General features: G+C 42.7%; 1 protein-coding gene and 3 gene segments (V, D, J or C); 1 reads left to right on the top strand and 3 right to left on the bottom strand.

Annotated features, from left to right (window-relative positions):
- Positions 1–327: 327 nt before the first annotated feature.
- On the top strand, positions 328–6649 carry LOC118095223 (vomeronasal type-2 receptor 26-like). Its single transcript, XM_035136291.2, has 4 exons — positions 328–1128; positions 2401–2628; positions 4394–4520; positions 5748–6649. The coding sequence occupies exons 1-4, from the start codon at positions 328–330 to the stop codon at positions 6647–6649; spliced, it is 2058 nt and encodes a 685-aa protein (XP_034992182.2).
- Positions 6650–7306: 657 nt separating this feature from the next.
- LOC118095665 (immunoglobulin heavy variable 3-33-like) lies at positions 7307–8091 on the bottom strand. The segment is given in 2 exon segments: positions 7307–7902; positions 7996–8091. Coding segments are annotated over 2 exon segments (642 nt in total).
- A 4760-nt stretch (positions 8092–12851) lies between these two features.
- LOC132593003 (Ig heavy chain V region 3-like) lies at positions 12852–13374 on the bottom strand. The segment is given in 2 exon segments: positions 12852–13231; positions 13329–13374. Coding segments are annotated over 2 exon segments (426 nt in total).
- Positions 13375–17469: 4095 nt separating this feature from the next.
- On the bottom strand, positions 17470–18041 carry LOC132593002 (Ig heavy chain V region 3-like). The segment is given in 2 exon segments: positions 17470–17897; positions 17996–18041. Coding segments are annotated over 2 exon segments (474 nt in total).
- Between the last annotated feature and the right edge of the window lie 6944 nt (positions 18042–24985).

Here is a 24985-nt window from a genome sequence, read left to right as displayed (position 1 = left end):
GGTTCGGGAAGAGGCTGAAAATGACTTGCAGAAAAACAAAGCCTTATTGGCTATTGAAAAAGCAAGGCCCAACTTTTCCAAGAGTAGGACCCCTTCTTTTGCATGTATAATTCAATCCCTGGGAAATAAAAGCTTCTATAAGCACCCAGGACAGCTTTTCCTCCACTTTCATTTCTGTGCAAAGATTTTTGAAAGGTAAGTGAGAGGGTTTTGCCCACCACAAATTGCAACCCATCTCTAAACTATCTGTACATTTTCTTTCAGCTCACATTTGGCTCATTTGCCCCAGAGGAAAGTAGCACAAAGAACTTCCCTTCTTTTTACCGCATGGTCCCAAGCGAAGCCCATCAGTACGGTGGGATTATCCAGTTGCTTCAATATTTTGGATGGACCTGGGTTGGGCTCCTAGCTGCTGCTGATGACAGTGGAGACCAATTCTTGCAGAACCTGGAGCCACTGCTTTCCCAGCACGGGATATGTTCAGCTTTCACAGAAAGGCTCCAGAAACAAGGACGATTCATTTCCCTTGATATTCTGAGCGATATGGCATCAAACATTTATCATTCTTTCATGGATAGAAAAGCCAGAGCAATTATTATCTATGGTGAAAGCATGACCCTTCTGTGGCTGAGCACTTTAGTGCCAATAGCAGATCTGGAATATAGAGGAAATATATCTGTTGGGAAGGTGTGGATTACAACAGCCCAGATTGATTTTTCAGTAACAGGCTTTATAACACGTCGTAATTTTCAAATATTCCAGGGGGCTATTTCTTTTGCTATACATGCAAGTGGACATCTAGGATTCCAGGCTTATCTTCACAACCTAAAACCTTATTGGACACAAGGAGATGGTTTTCTCCAAGGGTTCTGGGAACAGGCATTCGGCTGTACATTTTCAAATCCCAGCATAGCATTGGAGGGTGATAGACCATGTATTGGACAGGAGAGGCTGGAGAATCTTCCTGGACCTGTTTTTGAAATGGACATGACCGGTCACAGTTACAGTGTCTACAATGCTGTCCATGCTGTGGCACATGCTTTGCATTCCATGAACTCGTCTACATTGAAAGATAGAGTGATGGTGGGGAGGAAAAGTTCCAAATTTCAAGATCTCCATCCTTGGCAGGTAATGTTGTCGCCACAGAGCGGCTTCATTGCCAGGAATGTATTCATACATAGAGAAAAAGCATCAAAATGTCTCCTCCTTGAATACCTGTAGAAATTATGCACAGATTAATTATTGATAAAGTCACGGGGGTTTGCATTTCTACCTATACGTGGAACATGGGAAAAGTGAGCTGCAAATTTCTAGTCTTTGACCACTGCAATAGTGTTACTTGCCTCACCCGCTCTGTCAGTGAGTAATCTGGGGGCTGCTTTGCACATCTCCCCAATTAGTTATCTCCTGCTTGGACTACTGCAATGCGCTCTACGTGGGGCTACCTTTGAAGGTGACCCGGAAACTGCAATTAATCCAGAATGCGGCAGCTAGACTGGTGACTGGGAGCGGCTGCCGAGACCACATAACACCAGTCCTAAGAGACCTACATTGGCTCCCAGTACGTTTCCGAGCACAATTCAAAGTGTTGGTGCTGACCTTTAAAGCCCTAAACGGCCTCGGTCCTATATACCTGAAGGAGCGTCTCCACCCCCATTGTTCAGCCTGAGATCCAGCGCCGAGGGCCTTCTGGCGGTTCCCTCACTGCGAGAAGCAAAGCTACAGGGAACCAGGCAGAGGGCCTTCTTGGTAGTGGCGCCCGCCCTGTGGAATGCCCTCCCATCGGAGGTCAAGGAGATAAACAACTACCTGACATTTAGAAAACACCTAAAGGGAAGTTTTTAATCTATGATATTTTAATGTATTTTGGTATTTGTTGGAAGCCGCCCAGAATGGCGGGGGAAACCCAGCCAGATGGGCAGGGTATAAATAATAAATAATAATAATAATAATAATAATAACCATCAAGCCACCCAATAGTGTGGGAAGACCTGATCACCTGTTATGTCAGCCATCTGGGAGTGCTTTGCTTCATTGGGTGAGAATGGATATGTAGCCGGCTTTCATCCAAGTTTTACTAACTTGGACCGAAGTCTTATTTGAAGGCCATTACCTCTATGTAGCTTCATGCCATGCAGATAGAATGTGAGTGGTAGGGGAAGAAAAATGAAAACAACATTTGTTGAACATGCTAAGGCATCTTGGACAGCAGAGGATGGCTTCATCAAACCTTCTCCTGTAAGGACAGGAGAGTAGAAGAGATGTGGACAAGATCTATGCAGGGTCTTGGTGGCACACTCACACTAAGCTTCAAGGTCTTGTTATTTATTTGATGTGTGCAGACATTTATCAGCACATCAGTTATATTAAACTATTGTCTCCTTTCCCCCTGTCAACTAGCTCCACCAATTTCTTCAAGGCACTTCATTTAACAATGCTGCTGGGGAGATAGTGACTTTTAATAATAAAGGGGAATTGCTTGCAGGATTCGATTTAACAAATTTGGTCATATTTCCAAACACCTCCTTTCTTCGAGTAAAAGTTGGACAGGTGAATCCCAATGCCTTTGAGGGGAAAGAATTCACCGTCAATGAATCATCAATTGTGTGGAGCAGAAATTTTAACCAGGTTGTGTATTCTTGGGCATATTGGTGTGTGTGTGTGTGTGTGTGTGTGTGTGTGTGTGTGTGTGTTCCATGCAGCAGAATGGATAATATTGATATTGGTATTGGGGTTGTATGCTTCCTTTGGTGAAGCCTACAACTCTTACATTCCCTTTATCACCTATCCCAATATCACATTTGTATACTAAACAGCTCCAGTGCTGGTTCGCAAAAATGTTAACATACAGAATGCAAGCAATAATTCCACACATTAAATCACACAACAGCAAAACTCCAGCTAAAATCTGTATGAACACATAAACAATTTAAGGACAACATAAAACTGTCTAAAAGAAACTTGGTGGGCAATGCTGAAGCACCAGAAGGGAGAGAACAATAAGGTATTCAAGAAGGTGCTTGGCTGTTAATATTGTTTGGGCAAAGCAAAACTCTTTGGAGAGGAGAATCAAAAAGTGGGGTGCCACCACCAAGTAGGCCCTCTCCTCTGCTTCGTTTCATCAGCTGGGACAGGGTCATGGGAAAGGGTCTGCAAAGAATGATTATCTAAGCAACCTGGAGGGGGGAAAGTAATTTAGGGCTTTAACACTGAAAATGGATTGTGAATAGCTCTACCAAGATCAGTCTGTATCAATAAAATGTGGAACTGCCAATATCATGATACCATTTTGCAAATTTATGGTGTGACCACACTAAGAATATTGTGTGCATTTAAAATGTAGTAATGGCTACCCATTTGGATAGTTTGAAGTGGGATTAGACAAATTCATGGAGGATGTGACTTGCAAGCTGCTAAACATGTTGGCTATGTTCTACTAACAGCGCTAGAAGCGGTGTGTCTCTGGATCTATGCTACTGTGAATCATAAGTGAGAAGAGTGCTGTTGCATTCAGGTCTTGCTTGTGGGCTTCCCATGGGCCTCCAGGAGGCTACCATGCAAAGATGATGCTGGTCTAGATGGGACATTGACCTGACCTAGCAGGCCTCTTATTAAAAGAAACATATATATGTTCCTCACAACTATTTTGTACAGAAGTGAAGCACTTATGAATAATATTTTTTTGTTGGGCTGTGGGAGTCTGAAGAAGGTTGTTTATGGCAACCAACAAGTTGGCCAAAAAGAGTTCCTATTGGATTAAGCCCCTGACATTTCATTAATTGTTAGGTTGCCTTCAACCAAGACAATTATGCAAAAATGGCATTTGTCATTGTAAGGGGGAAGGCCTATAGTGAACAGACCCTCCTCATCAGGTCAAGTTCCTCTCAGAGCAGTAAGTCCAGTAGCGGATCAGATTACAGGAGTCAGGAAGCAGAGAGGAAGAGACAAGGCTCTAGCAGCGTCAAAGAGCCTCCACACCGAGTAGAGAGGGAGGCAGAGGGGGAGGAAATGATGGGAGATCAGTCAGGGGGACGGCCCTTCCCCCCAACGCCTGAATTGACAAGGGGGAGGCACTTTGGAGTTCCCAAGCTGTTATGTTGGGCGTGAAACAGAAAGAAGCCATTGCGCGGTTCTGACTCAGACTAAGCAGACATGCTTTCCAGGCACTTTGCACTGTAAATAGAATGCACAATAAAAAACATCTTAAAGACAAGCAGATGTGGAGCGTCGTTACTCAAGAGTAGCCGCAAGAACCTCTGACAGTCATGATTAGGAAATAAGTAGCTAACTCATGTTTCACATTCTTCTATGTTGACTGATCAGTTGTTTCCTTGTGTATCAGTTATTGAACAGAAGCGTTCTGAATTTATCTGACTGTTTTGTTTATTGATAGGTACCTCCCCATTCTGTATGCAGTGACTCCTGCCCCCCTGGCTATCAGAAGAAAAAGAAGGAGGGGGAGAAATTTTGCTGCTACGACTGTGCCCAGTGCGCAGAAGGGAAGATTTCACACCAAAAGGGTGGGTGATGTATTGCTGCAAATATGACCAGTGTAAATGGAGATAAAATTTCTTGCAATATATTTTATGGGTAAAAGGTTAGGGCTTTCCGACCAGAAGGTCGGCGGTTTGAATCCCTGCGACGGGGTGAGCTCCCGTTGCTCGGTCCCAGCTCCTGCCAACCTAGCAGTTTGAAAGCACGTCAAAATGCAAGTAGATAAATAGGAACCTCTATAGCGGGAAGTTAAACGGCGTTTCTGTGTGCTGCTCTGGTTTGCCAGAAGTGGCTTTGTCATGCTGGCCACATGACCTGCAAGCTATACGCCGGCTCCCTCGGCCAATAATGAGAGATAAGCGCACAACCCCAGAGTTGGTCACGACTGGACCTAATGGTCAGGGGTCCCTTTACCTTTACATTTAGGTTTAGTTTACACAGTGCAGAGTCATCAAGTGATGAAAAAACAAATACTAAAACTATGGTAAATGCATGTGTGAACCATCCCTTTGCTGAAGAATTGGGAACTTGGCTGTACCAAGGATAATACAGTGGTACCTTGGGTTACAGACGCTTCAGGTTACAGACGCTTCAGGTTACAGACACTTCAGGTTACAGACACTTCAGGTTACAGACTCTGCCAACCCAGAAATAGTACCTTGGGTTAAGAACTTTGCTTCAGGATGAGAACAGAAATCGTGCGGTGGCAGCGGGAGGCCCCATTAGCTAAAGTGGTACCTCAGGTTAAGAACAGTTTCAGGTTAAGAACGGACCTCCAGAACAAATTAAGTTCTTAACCTGAGCTCCCACTGTAAATGACTCAAAATTGTATTTTCCTTTATACAGTACGAAGAGGTGTTGTCTAAAAAAAAGAAAAGCTCCCCAATCCCTTTAAAAGAGATAGATGAATCTTAAATTCAGTTTGCCACATCACATCAGTCCCAAATTACGATTTTCCCCTAACATTTTATAAGCCAAATTTGTGCATGTGGGTGCAGTATTTATGTTTGATATTTTAGTGGTATTTTCCTTTGTTACTTTGAAATGTTAATTAACATAGATGTGGGTGGTGAACAAGGATAAGCAGAAGAATAGTTAGATAATACTAAAATGCCTTTCTTCAAGACCAGCTCTCACACTGGGAACTAATGGTCAGAGACTGCCAGGTCAAAGATCTGTAGGAGTAAAGAAAAACCTCAGTCAACAATAGACTAAGCATGGTTATGTGACCAACATTTTTTCTCTCCCTTCAGACATGGATGACTGTTTCAGATGCCCAGAAAATGAGTATCCGAACCAAGATCAAGAAAGATGCGTCCCCAAGATTATAAATTTTCTCTCTTTTGAAGAACCTTTGGGGATCAGCTTTGCAATGGTTGCTGCTTTTTTAGCAGTGATCACAGCTTTGGTGCTTGCGATTTTTATTGAACACAAAGATACTCCCATAGTCAAAGCCAACAACCGGGATGTCACCTATACCCTGCTCATCTCTCTGTTGCTCTGCTTCCTCTGCTCATTGCTGTTTCTCGGACAACCAACTAAGGCGACCTGCTTTCTCCGTCAATCTGCTTTTGGCACCATCTTCTCAGTTGCTGTTTCCTGTGTGTTGGCCAAAACTGTCACTGTGGTTCTCGCTTTCATGGCTACAAAACCAGGTTCCAACATGAGGAAGTGGGTGGGTAAAAGACTGACCAACTCCATTGTCTTCTCCTGCTCTCTTATTCAAGCAGGCATCTGCGTAGGGTGGCTCGCTAGCTCTCCCCCATTCCCAGACTTTGACATGGTATCGTTAACCAAAATCATAGTAGCAAAATGCAATGAAGGTTCTGTCACCATGTTTTATCTTGTCCTGGGCTACATGGGACTGTTGTCTATCATTAGTTTCACTGTGGCTTTTCTAGCAAGGAAACTGCCAGACACTTTCAATGAAGCCAAGTTCATCACCTTCAGCATGTTGATGTTTTGCAGTGTTTGGTTATCATTTGTCCCAACCTACCTGAGCACCAAGGGGAAATACATGGTGGCTGTGGAGATCTTCTCTATATTGGCCTCCAGTGCTGGGCTACTGGGATGTATATTTTCCCCAAAATGCTACATTATTCTGCTGAGGCCTGACATGAACAGCAGGGAGCAACTAATAAAGAGGAAAAAATAAAGCATCAACTGCCCTTTTATATATATTTGCAATGTGGTATTCATGGAATGTATATCATGGGCTTATTCAAGACTTCAGCTTGGGTTGTTACTATATATGCTAATATATTTTGTTTTGCTCATACATCCTAAGCAAACTAAACCAATATGTGAAATGTTTATATAACTGTGAAGTGAAGAATAAAACCTCCTGTTTATTCTTGGTCAGAAACCCATTTATTTTCTTTTTGTTTTGATGTTCTACCACAGGATGTTCCAATTTGATAGCTGGTGGTTTCCCCCCGGTTTCTAATATTCCTTTTGCACATGTTCCGTTATGGAACTGCAGCTTTTTGATAAATAAAACAACCATGCCATGCTAAATTTCATTCATACCAGTGTGACACAATATCAGATAACTTTGGGTACTACATTTTAAGTGCATGTGAGGTTCTGTTGCCTTATGACTCACCAATTAAAATGGCAAGGAAAAAATGGGTATTTCAGAATTCTACCCCAAATTTCATCACATTATGTAATCCATTAAAACAGTGGGGAAATTATAGCTCAAATCCGCCACAATCTTTTGAGCTAACAGAGTTGCAAACACACAAACACACATTTCATGGAAGCAATTAATATAGGAATGAGTACTAAACTTCAACAAGATACTGCTAGATTACCAGAAATGAATTTTACATTGTATGAAAAGATCACATAAGAAGTGGAACTTAGTAGGAAATGAATTGTTGGAGAAATAGAATAAAGTGGTGTCTGAATTTAGCCTAGGCTTTGTCTGAGCATTCCATTTTGAACAATAGACATGCCTCATTTGTGTCAAATTTATCTTCCTTTTCCAAACTTCTTCATATAGTATTTTGAGGTTGCAGATGATACAGTTCAGACTGGCAGTCCAGCTGGCAAAGGAAGGTTTTTGTCTGGCTTCAGATTCACTTCCTTTCGCTGTGTCTCTTCCACAGTAATAAACAGCTGAGTCCTCTGATTTCAAGCTGTTCATTTGTAGATACAGCATGTTTGAAGGGTTGTGTCTGGAGATGGTGAAGCGCCCTTTTACTGAGTCCGCATAATATTGTTGGCTACCATCATACCATATTACTGCAATCCATTCCAGTCCCTTTCCAGGACTCTGTCGCACCCACTCCATGGCATAGGTGCTGAAGCTGAACCCGGAGGCTCGACAGGAGAGGCGGAGGGACTGTCCAGGCCTTTTGACATCCCCTCCAGACTCTACCAGCTGGACTGCTGATTGGACACCTAGAAAGGGGGGAAAGTCATATTTAAAGATCTGCTACATATGAAGCCTTAAAATATACTGGTCATCTTTGTTCAAAGGAGGAATGAAATTACCTCCCAAAGCTGCTGAAAGAAACACAAATTGAAGCCAAAGTGTCATGTTTGTTTCCCTCTTTTGATCTGAGAGGAACTGACTGGAAAGTGGTTCAGCAGTTCTATCTCTGAGTGTAGGCTGGGCAGAGAGTGTGTTGCTGCTTTAAACAGGAAGCTGCCTCTGCATTTACATGCAGCTCAGGATAAAAGAACAACACAGGTCTTTGATGGAGCAGATCTGTTTAGCCTTATACCAAACACATGAGTTGCAGACCCTCTTTTCCAGGGACAGTCCCAGTTTTACAAAAGCCATCCCAGTTCCTTATTTGATCCCAGAATGTCCCACTTTTTCTTAGGAAGGAGCATGGAGCCCAGACAGCCCCGTGGTTTTCCCCGGAGCTGAGGGCGATGAAACAGTTGCTGAGATGGCTAGAGCGCCGGTGGCGGAAAACTCATTCTGAATCCGACCGAACACGGGCTAGAGCTCAACTTCGAGCCTACCAAGTGGCAATGGCGATGGTGAAGAGGATCTTCTTCACCGTTTCTATCGCATCTGCAGAAAACAGCAGCAGGAGACTGTTCCAGGTGGTTTGCAATCTATCTGAACCACCTTCGTCATCGGGGCCTGATAGGGACCCCAATATCCCCTGCAATGCTTTTGCAAAGTTTTTTTTGCAGATAAAGTCGCTCAGATTCAGAGGGAGGTAGACTCCACCGTGGGAGCAGGGCCGGGGCGGGAGAGTGCTGGAGCCCTGTCTAGTCGCGTTTCATGGGATCAATTTCAATCTGTTACCTCCGAGGATGTGGACAGGCTGCTTGGACGAGTGAAACCAACCACCTGTCTTCTTGACCCTTGCCCATCCTGGCTAATAAAAGCGAGCCGGGAAGGGCTGGGGGATGGGCTCCGCGGGGTAGTAAATGCTTCCCTCTGTGAGGGAGTATTCCCAGACCCGCTGAAAGAGGCGGTCATTAAACCGCTTCTTAAAAAACCATCTTTAGATGCGGCTAATTTGGCCAACTATCGCCCAGTCTCAAATCTTCCATTCTTGGGCAAGGTGATTGAGCGAGTGGTTGCTGAACAACTACAGGCACGCCTGGAAGAAGCTGACCATTTGGATCCCTTCCAGTCAGGATTCAGGCCTCATCATGGGACTGAAACGGCCCTGGTCGCACTGGTTGATGATCTCCGGCGGGCTAGAGACAAAGGTAAGAGCTGCTTCCTAGTCCTGCTGGATCTCTCAGCGGCTTTTGACACCATCGACCATAACATCCTTCTGGACCGTCTAGAGGGGTTGGGAGCTGGGGGCACTGTTATACAGTGGTTCCGCTCCTTCCTCTTGGTCCGTGTTCAGAAAGTGGTGGTGGGGGATGAGTGTTCAGACTCCTGGGCTCTCACTTGTGGGGTGCCTCAGGTTTCTGTCCTCTCATCCATGCATTTTAACATCTACATGCAGCCGCTGGGAGAGATCATCAGAGGGTTTGGACTGGGTGTTCATCAGTATGCGGATGATACCCAGCTCTACCTCTCTTTCAAATCAGAACCAGTGAAGGCAGTGAAGGTCCTGTGTGAGTGCCTGGAGGCGGTTGGAGGATGGATGGCGGCTAACAGATTGAGATTGAATCCTGACAAGAAAGAAGTACTGTTCGTGGGGGACATGAGGTGGGCAGGTGTGGAGGATTCCCTGGTTCTGAATGGGGTAACTGTGCCCCTGAAAGACCAGGTGCGCAGTCTGGGAATCATTTTGGACTCACAGCTGTCCATGGAGGCGCAGGTCAATTCTGTGTCCAGGGCAGCTGTCTATCAGCTCCATCTGGTACGTAGGCTGAGACCCTACCTGCCTGCAGACTGTCTAGCCAGAGTGGTGCATGCTCTAGTTATCTCCCGCTTGGACTACTGCAATGCGCTCTACGTGGGGCTACCTTTGAAGGTGACTCGGAAACTACAACTAATCCAGAATGCGGCAGCTAGACTGGTGACTGGGAGCGGCCGCCGAGACCACATAACACCGGTCTTGAAAGATCTACATTGGCTCCCAGTATGTTTCCGAGCACAATTCAAAGTGTTGATGCTGACATTTAAAGCCCTAAATGACCTGAAGGAGCGTCTCCACCTCCATCATTCTGCCCGGACACTGAGGTCCAGCACTGAGGGCCTTCTGTCGGTTCCCTCGTTGCGAGAAGCCAAGTTGCAGGAAAATAGGCAGAGGGCCTTCTCGGTGGTGGCGCCTACCCTGTGGAACACCCTCCCAACAGATGTCAAAAAGGAAAACAACTACCAGACTTTTAGAAGACATCTGAAGGCAGCCCTGTTCAGGGAGGCTTTTAATGTTTAATAGATTATTGTGTTTTATTCTTCTGTTGGAAGGCGCCCAGAGTGGCTGGGGAGACCCGGCCAGATGGGCAGGGTATGAATAATAAATTATTATTATTATTATTATTATTATTATTATTATTATTATTATTATTAGACATCCCTATTTTATCAGAGAAATGGTGGAAGGTATGGACTTGGGACCAGGCCCATGCAGAGCTTATCTGAGGTCCGGGGTGGAAGTCTTGTTAGAATAAAATTATCAACTCAAAGAAAAAAGGAGTTGGTCCTTGGCACCTGCCATACATGTTGTTTTTAAGGGAATCCCGACACACCATCTCAACATCCCCCATCGGATCAACATTTATTTATTCATTTATCTATTTATTTATAAAATTTATATACTGCCCTTCATTAAAATATATCAGGCTGGTTCACAGGATAGAAGCACAAATAAATAGTCAAAACGCAAGCAACAAAACAGTAACCCCCCTTCCCACAAAAAACATCTAAAAGGCTGTAGAATATCTATTAGTGAAGGGCCTGGTTGAAGTCAATGTGAGCCATCCTGAGATTTTCAGATGAGGGGCCGTGTAGAAATTTGATATCACTATTAAAAACATAAAAATGAGAATGATCTTGATTTATCCCAGCTATGCTCAATTCTGAATGTTCAGCCATCATGTCAGAAAAATGGTCTGTTTTATTTCCAGCCAAATTAACTCGGCTGTCCCCTTGTGGATCCATTACACTGATAGTCTGCTAGGAACAACAAGTCCTGCATTGCTCCATATACACATGAAGCAGGAAGGTGGGACTGCAAAGCTGGAAACAGGGACACTCTGGAGCAAAGTGGATTGAAACAGTCCACCTCTCTCTCCCCGAAACTGGCTAACATGCTATTGCAACATTTCTCTCCCTTCCATGGCAATTTGCCTCACCTCACCTCGGAACAGATGCACTCATTCCCATTCATGCTCAAGGGGAATAGAGGTGGCATTTCCTGCCTCTCCTGCTGGGCTTTCTGGAAGATTCTGGCTAATCATTGTGGGGGAAGAAAGCCCGAATTAGGTTGAGCTTTAGTCTCAAAAGTCCTCTCCAGGTCTTTTGGTGTCGCCTCCTGACACCTCCAGTTGATACTGTGATCGAATACCTGTAAAGCAATAAATATTATAAAGCTCTCATCTTATTGATTAATCTCTAAACAATGGCAATGTTTTCTTGGTTCTACTGGACTATTTAGATATATATTCCTAATGTTTTCTTGGTTCTCAGTAGAAAGTTGTGAGAATGTATCTTGGGGAGTCAAACTCTCACACAGCCAGTGAAGTTGTGGCAGCTGAGAAAACAATAGTCAGGCTCACAGCTATAACCACAAAACACCACACAAGGCTTTATTTCAGACTTTATTTCAGTTGTGGTCAATGGCTTCTTAATCTTTAAATCACTGCTGCCCCCTTGTGAGAAACAGAAAGAATTTTAGGAGCTCCTCTTACACTTCACCCCAGTAAGAGATGCCTCCAACTTTTTGTACAGTTTCTCCTTTGGATTTTCTCACTGTGTCTTTGGGCACAATAATATATAGCTGTGTCTGCAGCTGTCAAAGATCTCAACTCCAGATTGTATGTATTTGTGGAGGCATCGGCAGTCAGGGTGATTCGGCCTTGGAGTGATGGGTTGTAGAATAATCTCCATTTGCTGCTGGACCAGTCTATCTGGCCCAACCATTCCAGTCCTTTTCTGGGAGCCTGTCGGGCCCATTCCCATAAACTACTCTTGACAGAATCCCCAGTGACAGTGCAGGTTAGTCTCAGGGACCTTCCAGGATTCACAATCCTTGGTCCAGATTCCACAAGCTGGATACTGCAGTAGACATCTAAAGCCAACAACAAGACTTTGGTTACCATGCAATTTGTCCATCTGAAACATTTGGGTTTTTTTAATGTTTACCTGGAAAATACTCGCACAGCGGCACTGCTAACAAAGAAAGGGAAAGAAAGGGGGCCTTCATTGTTTGCAGAGAGAAACTCCTCCCTCTGGATTGACAACTAATTTGGTCCAGCTGAGGATCTGGGGACTTGGTGTGGGTGGGGATATTTAAATAGAAAGCTTCTTGGACAGGAATTTGCATCAACTTTGCATCTAGTGGCGGGAATCAGATATAGAGAGATGGTCTAAACTGAGAATATACTGAGAGCACTGCTTCCGGAAGCAGGAAGTGGTTCCTCCATTTAAAGTGGTTCACATAAAGAAGCCCTCCGGGAGACACACACCCTTTTATGGGTTCCTTGCTTTCTCACCACCAGAAAGAAGCAGGAAGATTAATTTTTGCAAGCCCTCACCTTGGCTGGGGCCACCCTCTGCCAATGTGAGCCACGCTGTGATTTTTGGGTAAGAGGTAGTGTAGAAATTTGATATTAGTATTAAAAATAAATAAATGAAAGTGACCCTGAGCATATCATTTTGAACACTAGGCATGATGCCTCATTTGTGTCAACAAAATCAATACAAATTATCTTCCGTTCATCTTCCTTCTCCAAAATTCTTCATTTAGTTCTTTGTGGTTTTAGCTGAACCAGTCCAGACAGCTGGCAAAGGAAGGTTTTTGTCTGGCTTCAGATTCACTTCCTTTCACTGTGTCTCTTGCACAGTAATAAACAGCTGAGTCCTCTGGTTTCAGAGTGCTCATTTGTAGATACAGCATGTTTGAAGGGTTGTCTCTGGAGATGGTGAAGCGCCCTTTCACAGAGTTGTCATAGTATATTTCTCCACTATCATAGCGTATCCATGCCAACCATTCCAGTCCCTTTCCAGGGGCCTGTCGTACCCAGATCATGGTATAGCCCCCAAAGTTGAACCCGGAGGCTCGGCAGGAGAGGTGGAGTGACTCTCCAGGCCTTTTGACATTCCCTCCAGACTCTACCAGCTGGACTGCTGAATGGACACCTAGAAAGGGGGGAAAGTCATATTTAAAAGATCTGCTACATATGAAGCCATAAAATATACTACTAGTCATCTTTGTTCAAAGCAGGAATAAAATTACCTCCCCAAACTGCTGAAACAAAAACAAATTGAAGCCAAAGTGTCATGTTTGTTTCCCTCTTTTGCTCTGAGAGGAACTGACTGGAAATTGGTTCAGCAGTTCTACCACTGAGTGTAGGCTGGTCAGAGAGTGTGTTGCTGCTTTAAACAGGAAGCTGCCTCTGCATTTACATGCAGCTCAGGATAAAAGAACATCACAGGTCTTTCACTAAACAGATCTGTTTAGCCTTATACCAAACACATGACTTGCAGAACCTATTTTCCTGGGACAGTCCCAGTTTTACAAAAGCTATCCCAGTCCCTGATTTGATACCAGAATGTCCCACTTTTCCTTAGGATACCCCTATTTTCATCAGAGGAATGTTGGAAGGTGTGGACTTGGGACCAGGCCCTTGCAGAGCTTATCTGAGGTCCAGGGTGGAAGTCTTGTTAGAGTAGTAATTAATAATAATAATAATAATAATAATAATAATAATAATAATAATCCTATATAATAAAGTGCAAGTGTCTCTGCGTCCAGTCCCTGTGTCCGTGGGATTGCGCTACTGCGCATGTGCCCCACGGACAGCCGTTGGGACTTGGAGCGCAGAGACGGAGTGTGTTGGCCGGCGCGTAAGGGAGCTCAGCCTCTCGGAGTTCAGAGCAGCTCTTGCGAGAGAATCCAGAGGACGTGTGAGATAGCCCCATGCTCGCGAGCGAGCATGCTCTGTCTCCACGCAGGCGCACTCGCGAGGCCGTTTACATCTCGTGTGGACTTACTTCTAAGCGGCCCTTACAAGTGGCGGCAGGCGAGCAATGTCAGCTCTGCGCATGTCCCCGAGGTTGCTAGAGCAACAGGTCTGTTCTAGCACCCGTTAATTTAACGGGCTTCATGACTAGTAATAATAATAATAATAAATTTATTAATTCTACCCCACCCACCAAGCTGGGTTTCCTTAACCACTCTGGGTGGCTTTCAACGGAACATTAAAAACAATAAAAACTTCCCTAAACAGGGCTGTCTTCAGATGTCTTCTAAAAGTCAGATAGTTGTTTATTTCCTTGACCTCTGATGGGAAAGCGTTCCACAGGGCAGGCGCCACTACCGAGAAGGCCCTCAACTCAACCAAAAAAGGAGTTGGTTCCTGGAACACACCACACCTGCTATTTTCAAGGGAATCCTGATACAGCTTCTCAGTGTCCCCCATCAGATCAACATCTATATCTATCTATCTATCATCTATCTATCTATCTATCTATCTATCTATCTATCTATCTATCTATCTATCATCTATAAAATTCATATACTGCCCTTCATCAAAAGATCTCAGGGTTGTTCACAAGATAAAAACACAAATTAAAAGCACAAACAAATAGTAAAAACCGAAGCAACAAAACAGTAAAAAAAAAAAAAACCCAACACATTTAAAAGTCAGTAGAATATTAATTAGTCAAGGACCTGGTTGAATGGGAATATTTTTTGCCTGGTGCCTAAAATATAAATGATGAGGTGCCTGGGGGTGGGTGGGCATTCCACAAATGGGGAGCCACTGCAGAAAAGACCCATTCTGGTGTTGCCACCTTCTAGAAATTACATGGAAGAAGCAAACTAGGAAGGGCCTCAGATGATGAATGTCACAGAAACCAAGGGTCAGCTTTATGGAGAGAAGTGGTCCTTATTGCGGTTCCAAGCTGTACAAACCACAAAACATCTCCAGCCCTTTCCATACCCTCCAACATTCCTCGGATGGAAATAGGGACATTCTAATCTACATCACTATTGTTGCTTTAAAGGAACAGGGACCATTTTTGTGTGGAGTTTTTCCTCTCCCTCCTCCGGCATCATCCCATCATAGCTGCCAAGTTATCCCTTATTTTAAGGGATTTTCCCTTATGCTGAATAGGCTTCCTCGCGAGAAAAGGGAAAACTTGGCAGCTATGCATCCCATCCACATACCCCTCCAGCGCACTGTGAGCAGGAAGGAGGTGGGTATGTAGTTAACCCTGTTATACAGTGGTTCCGCTCCTTCCTCCTGGGCCGTGTTCAGAAAGTGGTGGTGGGGGATGAGTGTTCAGACCCCTGGGCTCTCACTTGTGGGGTGCCTCAGGGTTCTGTCCTCTCCCCCATTCTCTTTAACATCTACATGCAGCCACTGGGAGAGATCATCAGGGGGGTTGGGCTGGGTGTTCATCAGTATGCGGATGATACCCAGTTCTACCTCTCTTTCAAATCAGAACCAGTGAAGGCGGTGAAGGTCCTGTGTGAGTGTCTGGAGGCGGTTGCCAGGAAACAAACAAATTGAAGTAAAGGAATCATTCCTTTTGCTTGCTTTGGGGAAAGTTGCTTGGAATGGAATGTCAATCACAGAGTGCTTGTGGTACTGGACGGAGCTGGGGCTCAAAGAGTGTTATGACCCAGTGGAATAGGAAGCTTTCCATGCATTTACGTACGGCTCAGGATAAAAAGAGAAACACGTTAGCAACTCTTGTTCTTTGCACATACACAGTAGACACAGCTTGAGAGACAGTGGACTTGTATGTATGGGGAGGAATGTGGCTGGAAAAATGAATTCAAAGTATGAGGCAGGAAGGCAGTTTCAGCTTAAAGGTTCAGTGTTATATATATACAGACACAATGGTGAGATGCACTGTAGTGCTATTAATTTTATAGCTATGACTTCTGAATGTACATCTACAGATATGAAGTAGCAAAGTTTTAACACAAAATTTTACAAAGATTTGAATCTCCCCTTTTCTGATCCTTTTGGAGTATGTGCCACAGAGCTGGAAAGTATGGAACAGAATAGAAATTATATCCAGTAGATGCATTGGGAAATGATGGTGGGGCTGGTTATGGCAATGTTTTCTTGGTTCTACTGAACTATTTATACATATATTTCTAATGTTTTCTTGGTTCTAAATAGAATGTTGTGAGAATGTATCTTGGGGAGTCAAACTCTCTTGCAGCCAGTGAAGTTGAGGCAGCTGAGAAAACAATAGTCAGGATCACAGCTGTAACCACAAAACACCACACAAGGCTTTATTTCAGATTTTATTTCAGTTTCGGTCAATAGCTTCTTAGTCTTTAAATCACTGCTGCCCCCTTGTGAGAAATAGAAAGAATTTTAGGAGCTCCTCTTACCCTTCAACCCAGTAACAGATGCCTCCAACTTTTTTGTACAGTTTCTCCTTTGGTTTTTCTCACTGTGTCTTCGGGAACAATAATATATAGCCATGTCTGCAGTTGTCACAGATCTCAGCTCCAGATCGTATGTATTTCTGGAGGCATCGGCAGTCAGGGTGATTCGGCCTTGGAGTGATGGGTTGTAGTATAATCTCCATTTGCCGTCAACCCAATCTATCTGGCCCATCCATTTCAGTCCTTTTCCGGGAGCTTGTCGGGCCCATTCCCAAAAATAACTCTTGACAGAATCCCCAGTGACAGTGCAGGTTAGTCTCAGGGACCCTCCAGGTTTCACAATCCTTGGTCCAGATTCCACAAGCTGGACACTGCAGTGGACATCTAAAACAAACAACAAGACTTTGGTTACCATGCAATTTGTCCATCTGAAACATTTGGTGTTTTTTTTTAATGTTTACCTGGAAAATACTCACACAGTGGCACTGCTAACAAAGAAAGGAAAAGAAAGTGGGCCTTCATTGTTTGCAGAGAGAAACTCCTCCCTCTGGATTGACAACTAATTTGGTCCAGCTGAGGATCTGGGGACTTGGTGTTGGTGGAACTATTTAAACAGAAAGCTTATTGGACAGGGAATTTGCATCAACTTTGCATCTGGTGGTGGGAATCAGATAAAGAGAGATGATCTAAACTGAGAATATACTGAGAGCACTGCTTCCAGAAGGAGGAAGTGGGTCCATAATTTAAAAAATTTAAAAAAGCCCTCTGGGCCATACACACCCTTTTATGGGTTCCTTGCTTTCTCACCACCAGAAAGAAGCAGGAAGAGGAATTTTTGCAAGCCCTCATCTTGGCTGGGGCCACCCTCTGCTAATGTGAGCCCTCTTGTGATTTTTTGATGAAAGGCACTGTAGAAATTTGATATTAGTATTAAAAATAAATAAATAAAGTGACCCTGAGCATTCAATTTTGAACACTAGGCATGGTGCCTCATTTGTGTCAACAAAATCAATGCAAATTATCTTCAGTTTATCTCCCTTCTCCAAACTTCTTCATTTAGTTCTTTGTGGTTGCAGCTGAACCAGTCCAGACAGCTAGCAAAGGAAGGTTTTGGCCTGGCTTCAGATTCACTTCCTTTCACTGTGTCTCTTGCACAGTAATAAACAGCTGAGTCCTCTGGTTTCAGAGTGTTCATTTGTAGATACAGCATGCTTGAAGGGTTGTCTCTGGAGATGGTGAAGCGCCCTTTCACAGAGTTGTCATAGTATATTTCTCCACTATCATAGCGTATCCATGCCAACCATTCCAGTCCCTTTCCAGGAGCCTGTCGTACCCAGATCATGGTATAGCCCCCAAAGTTGAACCCGGAGGCTCGGCAGGAGAGACGGAGGGACTCTCCAGGCCTTTTCACATCCCCTCCCGACTCTACCAGCTGGACTACTGAATGGACACCTAGAAAGGGGGGGGGAGTCATATTTAAAAGATCTTCTACATATGAAGCCATAAAATATACTACTAGTCATCTTTGTTCAAAGCAGGAATAAAATTACCTCCCAAAACTGCTGAAAGAAAAACAAATTGAAGCCAAAGTGCCATGTTTGTTTCCCTCTTTTGATCTGAGAGGAACTGACTGGAAATTGGTTCAGCAGTTCTATCTCTGAGTGTAGGCTGGTCAGAGAGTGTGTTGCTGCTTTAAACAGGAAGCTGCCTCTGCATTTACATGCAGCTCAGGATAAAAGAACATCACAGGTCTTTCACTAAACAGATCTGTTTAGCCTTATACCAAACACATGACTTGCAGAACCTATTTTCCTGGGACAGTCCCAGTTTTACAAAAGCCATCCCGGTTGCTGATTTGATACCAGAATGTCCCACTTTTTCTTAGGACATCTCTATTTTCATCAGAGAAATGGTGGAAGGTATGGACTTGGGACCAGACCCATGCAGAGCTTATCTGAGGTCTGGGGTGGAAGTCTTGTTAGAATAAAATTATCAACTCAAACAAAAAAGGAGTTGGTCCTTGGCACCCGCCATACCTGTTGTTTTTAAGGAAATCCCGACACAGCATCTCAACACCCCCCATCGGATCAACATTTATTCATTTCTTTATCTATTTATTTATAAAATTTATATACTGTCCTTCATCAAAATATCTCAGGATGATTCACAGGATAAAGCACAAATAAATAGTCAAAACAGAAACAACAAAACAGTAACCCCCCTCCCACAAAAACATCTAAAAATCTGTGGAATATCAATTAGTCAAGGACCTGGTTGAAGTCAATGTGAGCCATCCTGTGATTTTTAGATGAGGGGCGGTGTAGAAATTTGATATCACTTTTAAAAAAATAAAAATGAGAGTGGTCTTGATTTATCCCAGCTATGCTCAATTCTGAATGTTCAACCATCATGTCAGAAAATGGTCTGTTTTATTTCCTTCCCACCAAATTAACTCAGCTGTCCCCTTGTGGATCCATTACACTGATAGTCTGCTAGGAACAACAAGTCCTACATTGCTTCATATACACACAAAGCAGGAAGGCTGGAAACAGGGACACTCTGGAGCAAAGTGGATTGAAACAGTCCACCTCTCGTATAGATGGTATCTGACTCCGGTAAAGTTAGCTAAGATTCATCATAAACAAGACAATAAGTGCTGGAAATGTAAAAAGCAAGAAGGTACTTTCTTCCACATGTGGTGGACGTGCCCCCAAGTGAGAGACTTCTGGGAAAAGATTTATAATGAACTGAAAAAAGTGCTGAAAAGCACATTTGTTAAGAAACCAGAGGCATTCTTACTTGGGATAACGGGGGATGATATCCCTAAGAAAGATGTTGTTTTCTTTTTGTATGCCACAACAGCAGCAAGAATATTATTGGCAAAGAATTGGAAGAATGAAGAATTACCAACTGTGGATGAATGGCAGAAGAAATTGATAGAATATATGGAACTGTCTGAGTTGACGGGGAGACTTCGGGATCGGAGTGAAGAAGCAGCGGAAGAAGACTGGAAGAAATTTAAAATTTATTTGAAAAATAAGCATGTAATAGATTGATTTAATGGTAGTGAGGGAGATACAAGGAAGTTGTAGATAATACAAGGGTTTGAAAATAAGCATTGTTAGAAGACAAGGATATTTTAATTAAGAAGTAAGATATAGACTGAGTGTTTAAAAAATAAGATATAATAGATATAGTAAAATGATAAAATTGAAGCAAATTTAGAGTTTATATAAGATTTATAACTTACTAAATATTAAATGTAAAGAAGCGCAGCAGGAGGTGGGAGAGATGTGGGAGTGATCCTGGGGTTGATGTCGGCAAGCCGCATCAAGCCTGGCAGGAGAGCTGTCAAATGTAAAAGGTTGTTATCGCGTGCAATGCTGGCAAGCCACATTGTACGTCGGTATAAGCACACACGTATCTATAGGTTGGGTCATTGGGACAGAGCAGGGCAGCAGGTCACCACAGGACTGGGCAGGGGTGGGGAGAACAGGATGGAACTGGTTTGGTCAAGTTATAACAGGGGAAGCAGGTCCAAGCCAGAGAGGTTGAACCGAGGTTGGGAGGAAAACAATGGAATGGGGAGGAGGTTTGGGGAGGCTAGCAGTAGTCACAAGATTGAGGGGAGGGGTGTGTGTAAAGAGTGCACATGTGACAGGGAGGTGTTTGTGGGATACGTGAGGATCAGGCACTTACCTTATGGAGGGAAAATTGGGTGTTGGCAGGATGTGACACATGGGGAAGTTCCACCTTTTCTGGGATGTCCTGGCTGTCATTGGAGGAAGACTGCACTGGTTGTTAATGATTTACTTGGTGACAAAATCTCAATAAAAGGGGGCTCCTGCTTTTGCTCTGGGTCACCCCCCCCCGGAATTTACTACCTTTGTGTTGCGTCTTGTTTGCCACCTCAACAGAGAGGAAGTCAATAGATTAGAAATAAGGTTTATAAGTAAGAATTTTTGGTTTTGTATTTTTATTCTTTTTGTATTTTGTATTTTTTGTACTCTTTGTGTTTTGTGTGGTTTGTATTTTTGTATGTGTGAAAATCTTTAATAAATATTTTTGTTTTAAAAAAAGAAACAGTCCACCTCTCTCTCTCCGAAACTGGCTAACATGCTATTGCAACATTTGTCTCCCTACCATGGCAATTTGCCTCACCTCACCTTGGAACAGATGCACTCATTCCCATTCATGTGCAAGGGGAATAGAGGTGTCATTTCCTGCATCTCCTGCTGGAATTTCCGGAAGATTCTGGCTAATCAATGTGGGGGAAGGAAGCCTGAATTAGGTGGAGCTTTGGTCTCAAAAGTCCAAATATCTTCTAATGTCCTGACTCATGTCCCTGCTCCTTGTTCCCACCATCAGTTTTGCCCTACAGAAACAAGTTGGAGCACTGCCTTGAGCAAAAAGAGGTTGTCCCCCCCCCCCAGATTTCCTCTCACTGTGTAATCTTGCACAGAAATAGATAGCCATGCCCTCTGGTTTCAGACTGTTCATTTGCAGATACAGCATGGCTTATGGGTTATTCTTGGAGATAGTGAAGCGTCCTGTAACAGAGTTGTCATAGTATATTTCTCCACTATCAGAGCGTATCCATGCCACCCATTCCAGTCCCTTTCCAGGAGCCTGTCGCACCCAGCTCATCCAGTAGCTGCTGAAGTGGAAGCCAGAGGCTCGACAAGAGAGGCGGAGAGACTCTCCAGGTCTTTTAGTGTCGCCTCCTGACCCCTCCAGTTGATACTGTGATTGAATACCTGTAAAGCAAGAGATATTATAAAGCTATCATCTTATTGATTAATCTCTAAGCAATGGCAATGTTTTCTTGGTTCTACTGAACTATTTTGATATATATCCCTAATTTTTTCTTGGTTCTAAATAGAAAGTTGTGAGAATGTATCTTGGGGAGTCAAACTCTCCCAATGATCTTTATTTAGTTTACATATTTACAACCAAGTATTTGCATCATTTCACTTACATCAAATTTCCTTCCGCTTTTTTCTTACATCAAGCAAAAGCTCAAAAAGAAAAAGATAATAAAAAGAAAAAAGAAGAAAGAAGGTAAAAAGAAGAAGAAAAACAAATGGGCAAAAGAGACTACAGTAAACGTCGAACTAATATTAATACAAATATTAAAATATGACTTCCCCTCTACCTTCAATTGCCTTTTTAAAGATTGTCTTTAAATTTGCGCAGATTGTCATTCTTCTTGTTTAAGGTCATAGATCCACTGTTGTCAATTTCTTCATAATTGTACAGAATTTCCTTATCATGCTTATGTCATTCCAACTGATATGCTTCATATATTTGTCCAATTGTTTTATAATCTAAGACATTGCATTTGTTATTTCTATCTGAATTGCCAATAAAGAAGTTTAAGCCATAGTTATGAGATTATGGTCATTTTGCTGGTTTTGTTTACAGTGCTAACATCCTATCCATATATTTCACGAATTCTCCATTCCCCATTCTCTTTCATATGTTTCGTTATCTTGCTGTCTTATTTTTGATGTTAACCTAGCTACTTCCATGTATTCCACCATCTTCTTGCGCCAATCATCTATTGTTGGAATTTTGTCTTGTTTCCACACCTGAGCTAGGGTTATTCTTGCACATGTTGTTGCATAGAGAAATAGCTTTACATCATTTTTGTCTACGTCCTCCCCCACCATTCCTAATAGGAAGGCCTCTGGCTTTTTCTTTATTGTATATCTTAGGATCTTTTTTATTTCGTTGTATATGTCCTCCCATTAGTTCTTTACCTTTTCGCATTGCCACTACATGTGGATGAAATTACCCTCTTTAATTCCACACTTCCAGCATTTTTTGTCACCAGACTAAATTTTTTTGAATAACTTCATCGGTGTGATATACCACCTGTACATCATCTTATAGAGGTTTTCTTTCAATGATGTACGAGCCGTGAATTTCATTTTTACGTTCCATAATTTCTGCCATTCTATGTAATCGATGTTGTGTCCTAAGTCTATAGCCCATTTGATCATGACAGATTTGGTTTGTTCATCTTTAGTCTTCCACTCTAGTAAATATTCATAAATTTTAGATAGCTTTTATGTGTTATCACCCATTGCTATTTTCTCCAAAACTGTCTTGGATTGCTCAAACCCCTTTGATCTTTTGTCTTTCACAAATGTGCTATAGATTTGTTGGTATTCCCACCATCCTTGTACCATATCTTTTAGTTCTTCATTTGTCCTCATCTTAAATGTATTATTTTCCATTGTTATTATGTCCCTATACGTCAGCCAATTTGCCTCCATATTAAGCTTCTTCACCGATAGGGCCTCTTGGGGTGATAATCATCCTGGAGTCTTCATTTCAAACCATTCCCTGTATCTTAACCAAACTTCCAGCAATGGTTTCTTTATGGTGTGATGTAAGAAGTCCCTATGAACTTGTGCTTTGTCGTACCACAGGTATGCATGCCAACCAAATCGATTTTGAAAGCCTTCCAGATCTAATAATTCTACCTTTTCCAATTTTATCCAATCCGTTAGCCATAATATACAGGCAGATTCATAATATAAACCAAGGTCAGGAAGGGAGAAGCTGCCCCTTTCTTTTTTATCAGTTAGTATTTTGAATTTTATCCTGGGCTTCTTACCCTGCCATATAAACCTTGAGATACCCCTTTGCCACTCTTTAAATTGTATTGTACCTGTGATGATTGGAATTGTTTGAAACAGAAAAAGTAACTTCGGCAATATTGACATCTTTATAGCCGCCATTCTGCCACACCATTATAAATTCAGTTTATTCCATGTTTCTAGGCTAAGTTTCACTTCCTTCCATGTTGGTATATAATTATCTTTGTAGAGATTTGAATTTTTTGGTGATAGCCAGATACCTAGATATTTTACCTTCTTTACCACAGTTATTCCTGTTTCTAATTGTAACTGGTCTGCTTGCACTATACTCAGATTTTTCACCATCATTTTTGTCTTGATTTTATTCAGTTTTAGCCCCACTAATGTTCTATACTCCTCAATTATTCTCAAGGCCTCCTTCAGTGAAGTTTGCAGATCTTGTAGTGTTAGAAATATATCGTACGCGAAGGCCTTTAGTTTGTATTATCTTATTCCATATCTTATTCCTGTTGTTTTCGGTTTTTCTTATTTTCTGTTGTAGAACTTCTAATGTGAGTATAAATAAAAGGGGCGAGAGCCCTGTCTCGTACCTTTCGAGATTCGGAAGGATTCTGTCATATCATTGTTTATAATGATTTTAGCCTGCTGTTCTCTGTATATTGCATCTACACAATTAATAAAGATCTTCCCCATCCCCATTAGCTCCAAATTCTTTTTTCAAAAAACACCATGATACATTGTCAAAGGCTTTCTCGGCATCGATGAAAATTAGGGCTGCTTGTTTATTCATTTTAATGTCTAGATAGTCAATTATGTTTAAGATGTTTCTCATATTTTCTCTAAGCTGTCGTCCGGGTATAAAACCTTGTTGGTCTAAATGAATTTGTAGTGCCAATATCCCCTTGAGTATTTGTGCCAATATGTTCGCAAATATTTTATAGTCTGTATTTAACAGAGGTGATGGTGATGTTTTCTTGGTTCTAAATAGAAAGTAGTGAGAATGTATCTTGGGGAGCCAAACTCTCATGCAGCCAGTGAAGTTGTGGCAGCTGAGAAAACAATAGTCAGGCTCACAGCTGTAACCACAAAACACCACACAAGGCTTTATTTCAGTCTTTATTTCAGTTTTGGTCAATAGCTTCTTAGTCTTTAAATCACTGCTGCCCCCTTGTGAGAAATAGAAATAATTTTAGGAGCGGCTCCTACACTTCATCCCAGTAACAGATGCTTCTGCCATTTTGTACAGTTTCTCCTTTGGTTTTTCTCACTGTGTCTTCGGGCACAATAATATATAGCTGTGTCTACAACTGTCAGAGAGCTCAGCTCCAGATCGTATGTATTTCTGGAGGCATCGGCAGTCAGGGCAATTCGGCCTTGGAGTGATGGGTTGTAGTATAATCTCCATTTGCCGTCAACCCAATCTATCTGGCCCATCCATTCCAGTCCTTTTCCGGGAGCTTGACGGACCCATTCCCAAAAATAACTCTTGACAGAATCCCCAGTGACAGTGCAGGTTAGTCTCAGGGACCCTCCAGGTTTCACAATCCTTGGTCCAGATTCCACAAGCTGGACACTGCAGTGGACATCTAAAGCAAACAACAAGACTTTGGTTACCATGCAATTTGTCCATCGGAAACATTTGATTTTTTATGTTTACTTGGAAAATACTCACACAGTGGCACTGCTAACAAAGAAAGGAAAAGAAAGGGGGCCTTCATTTATTCCCTCTGGATTGACAACTAAGTCGGTCCTGCTGAAGATCTGGAGACTTGGTGTGGGTGAAGCTATTAAATAGAAAACTTTTTGGACAGGGAATTTGCATCCACTTTGCATCTAGTGGCGGGAATCAGATAAAGAGAGATGATGTAAACTGAGAATATGCTGAGAGCACTGCTTCTGGAAGCAGGAAGTGGTTCCTTCATTTAAAGTGGT

Source organism: Zootoca vivipara, chromosome 13, assembly GCF_963506605.1.
Source record: "Zootoca vivipara chromosome 13, rZooViv1.1, whole genome shotgun sequence".
In the NCBI taxonomy this organism is placed as follows: domain Eukaryota; kingdom Metazoa; phylum Chordata; class Lepidosauria; order Squamata; family Lacertidae; genus Zootoca; species Zootoca vivipara.
The sequence above is the reverse complement of the archived record's forward strand: the minus strand, read 5'-3'. Positions and strand labels throughout refer to the sequence as shown.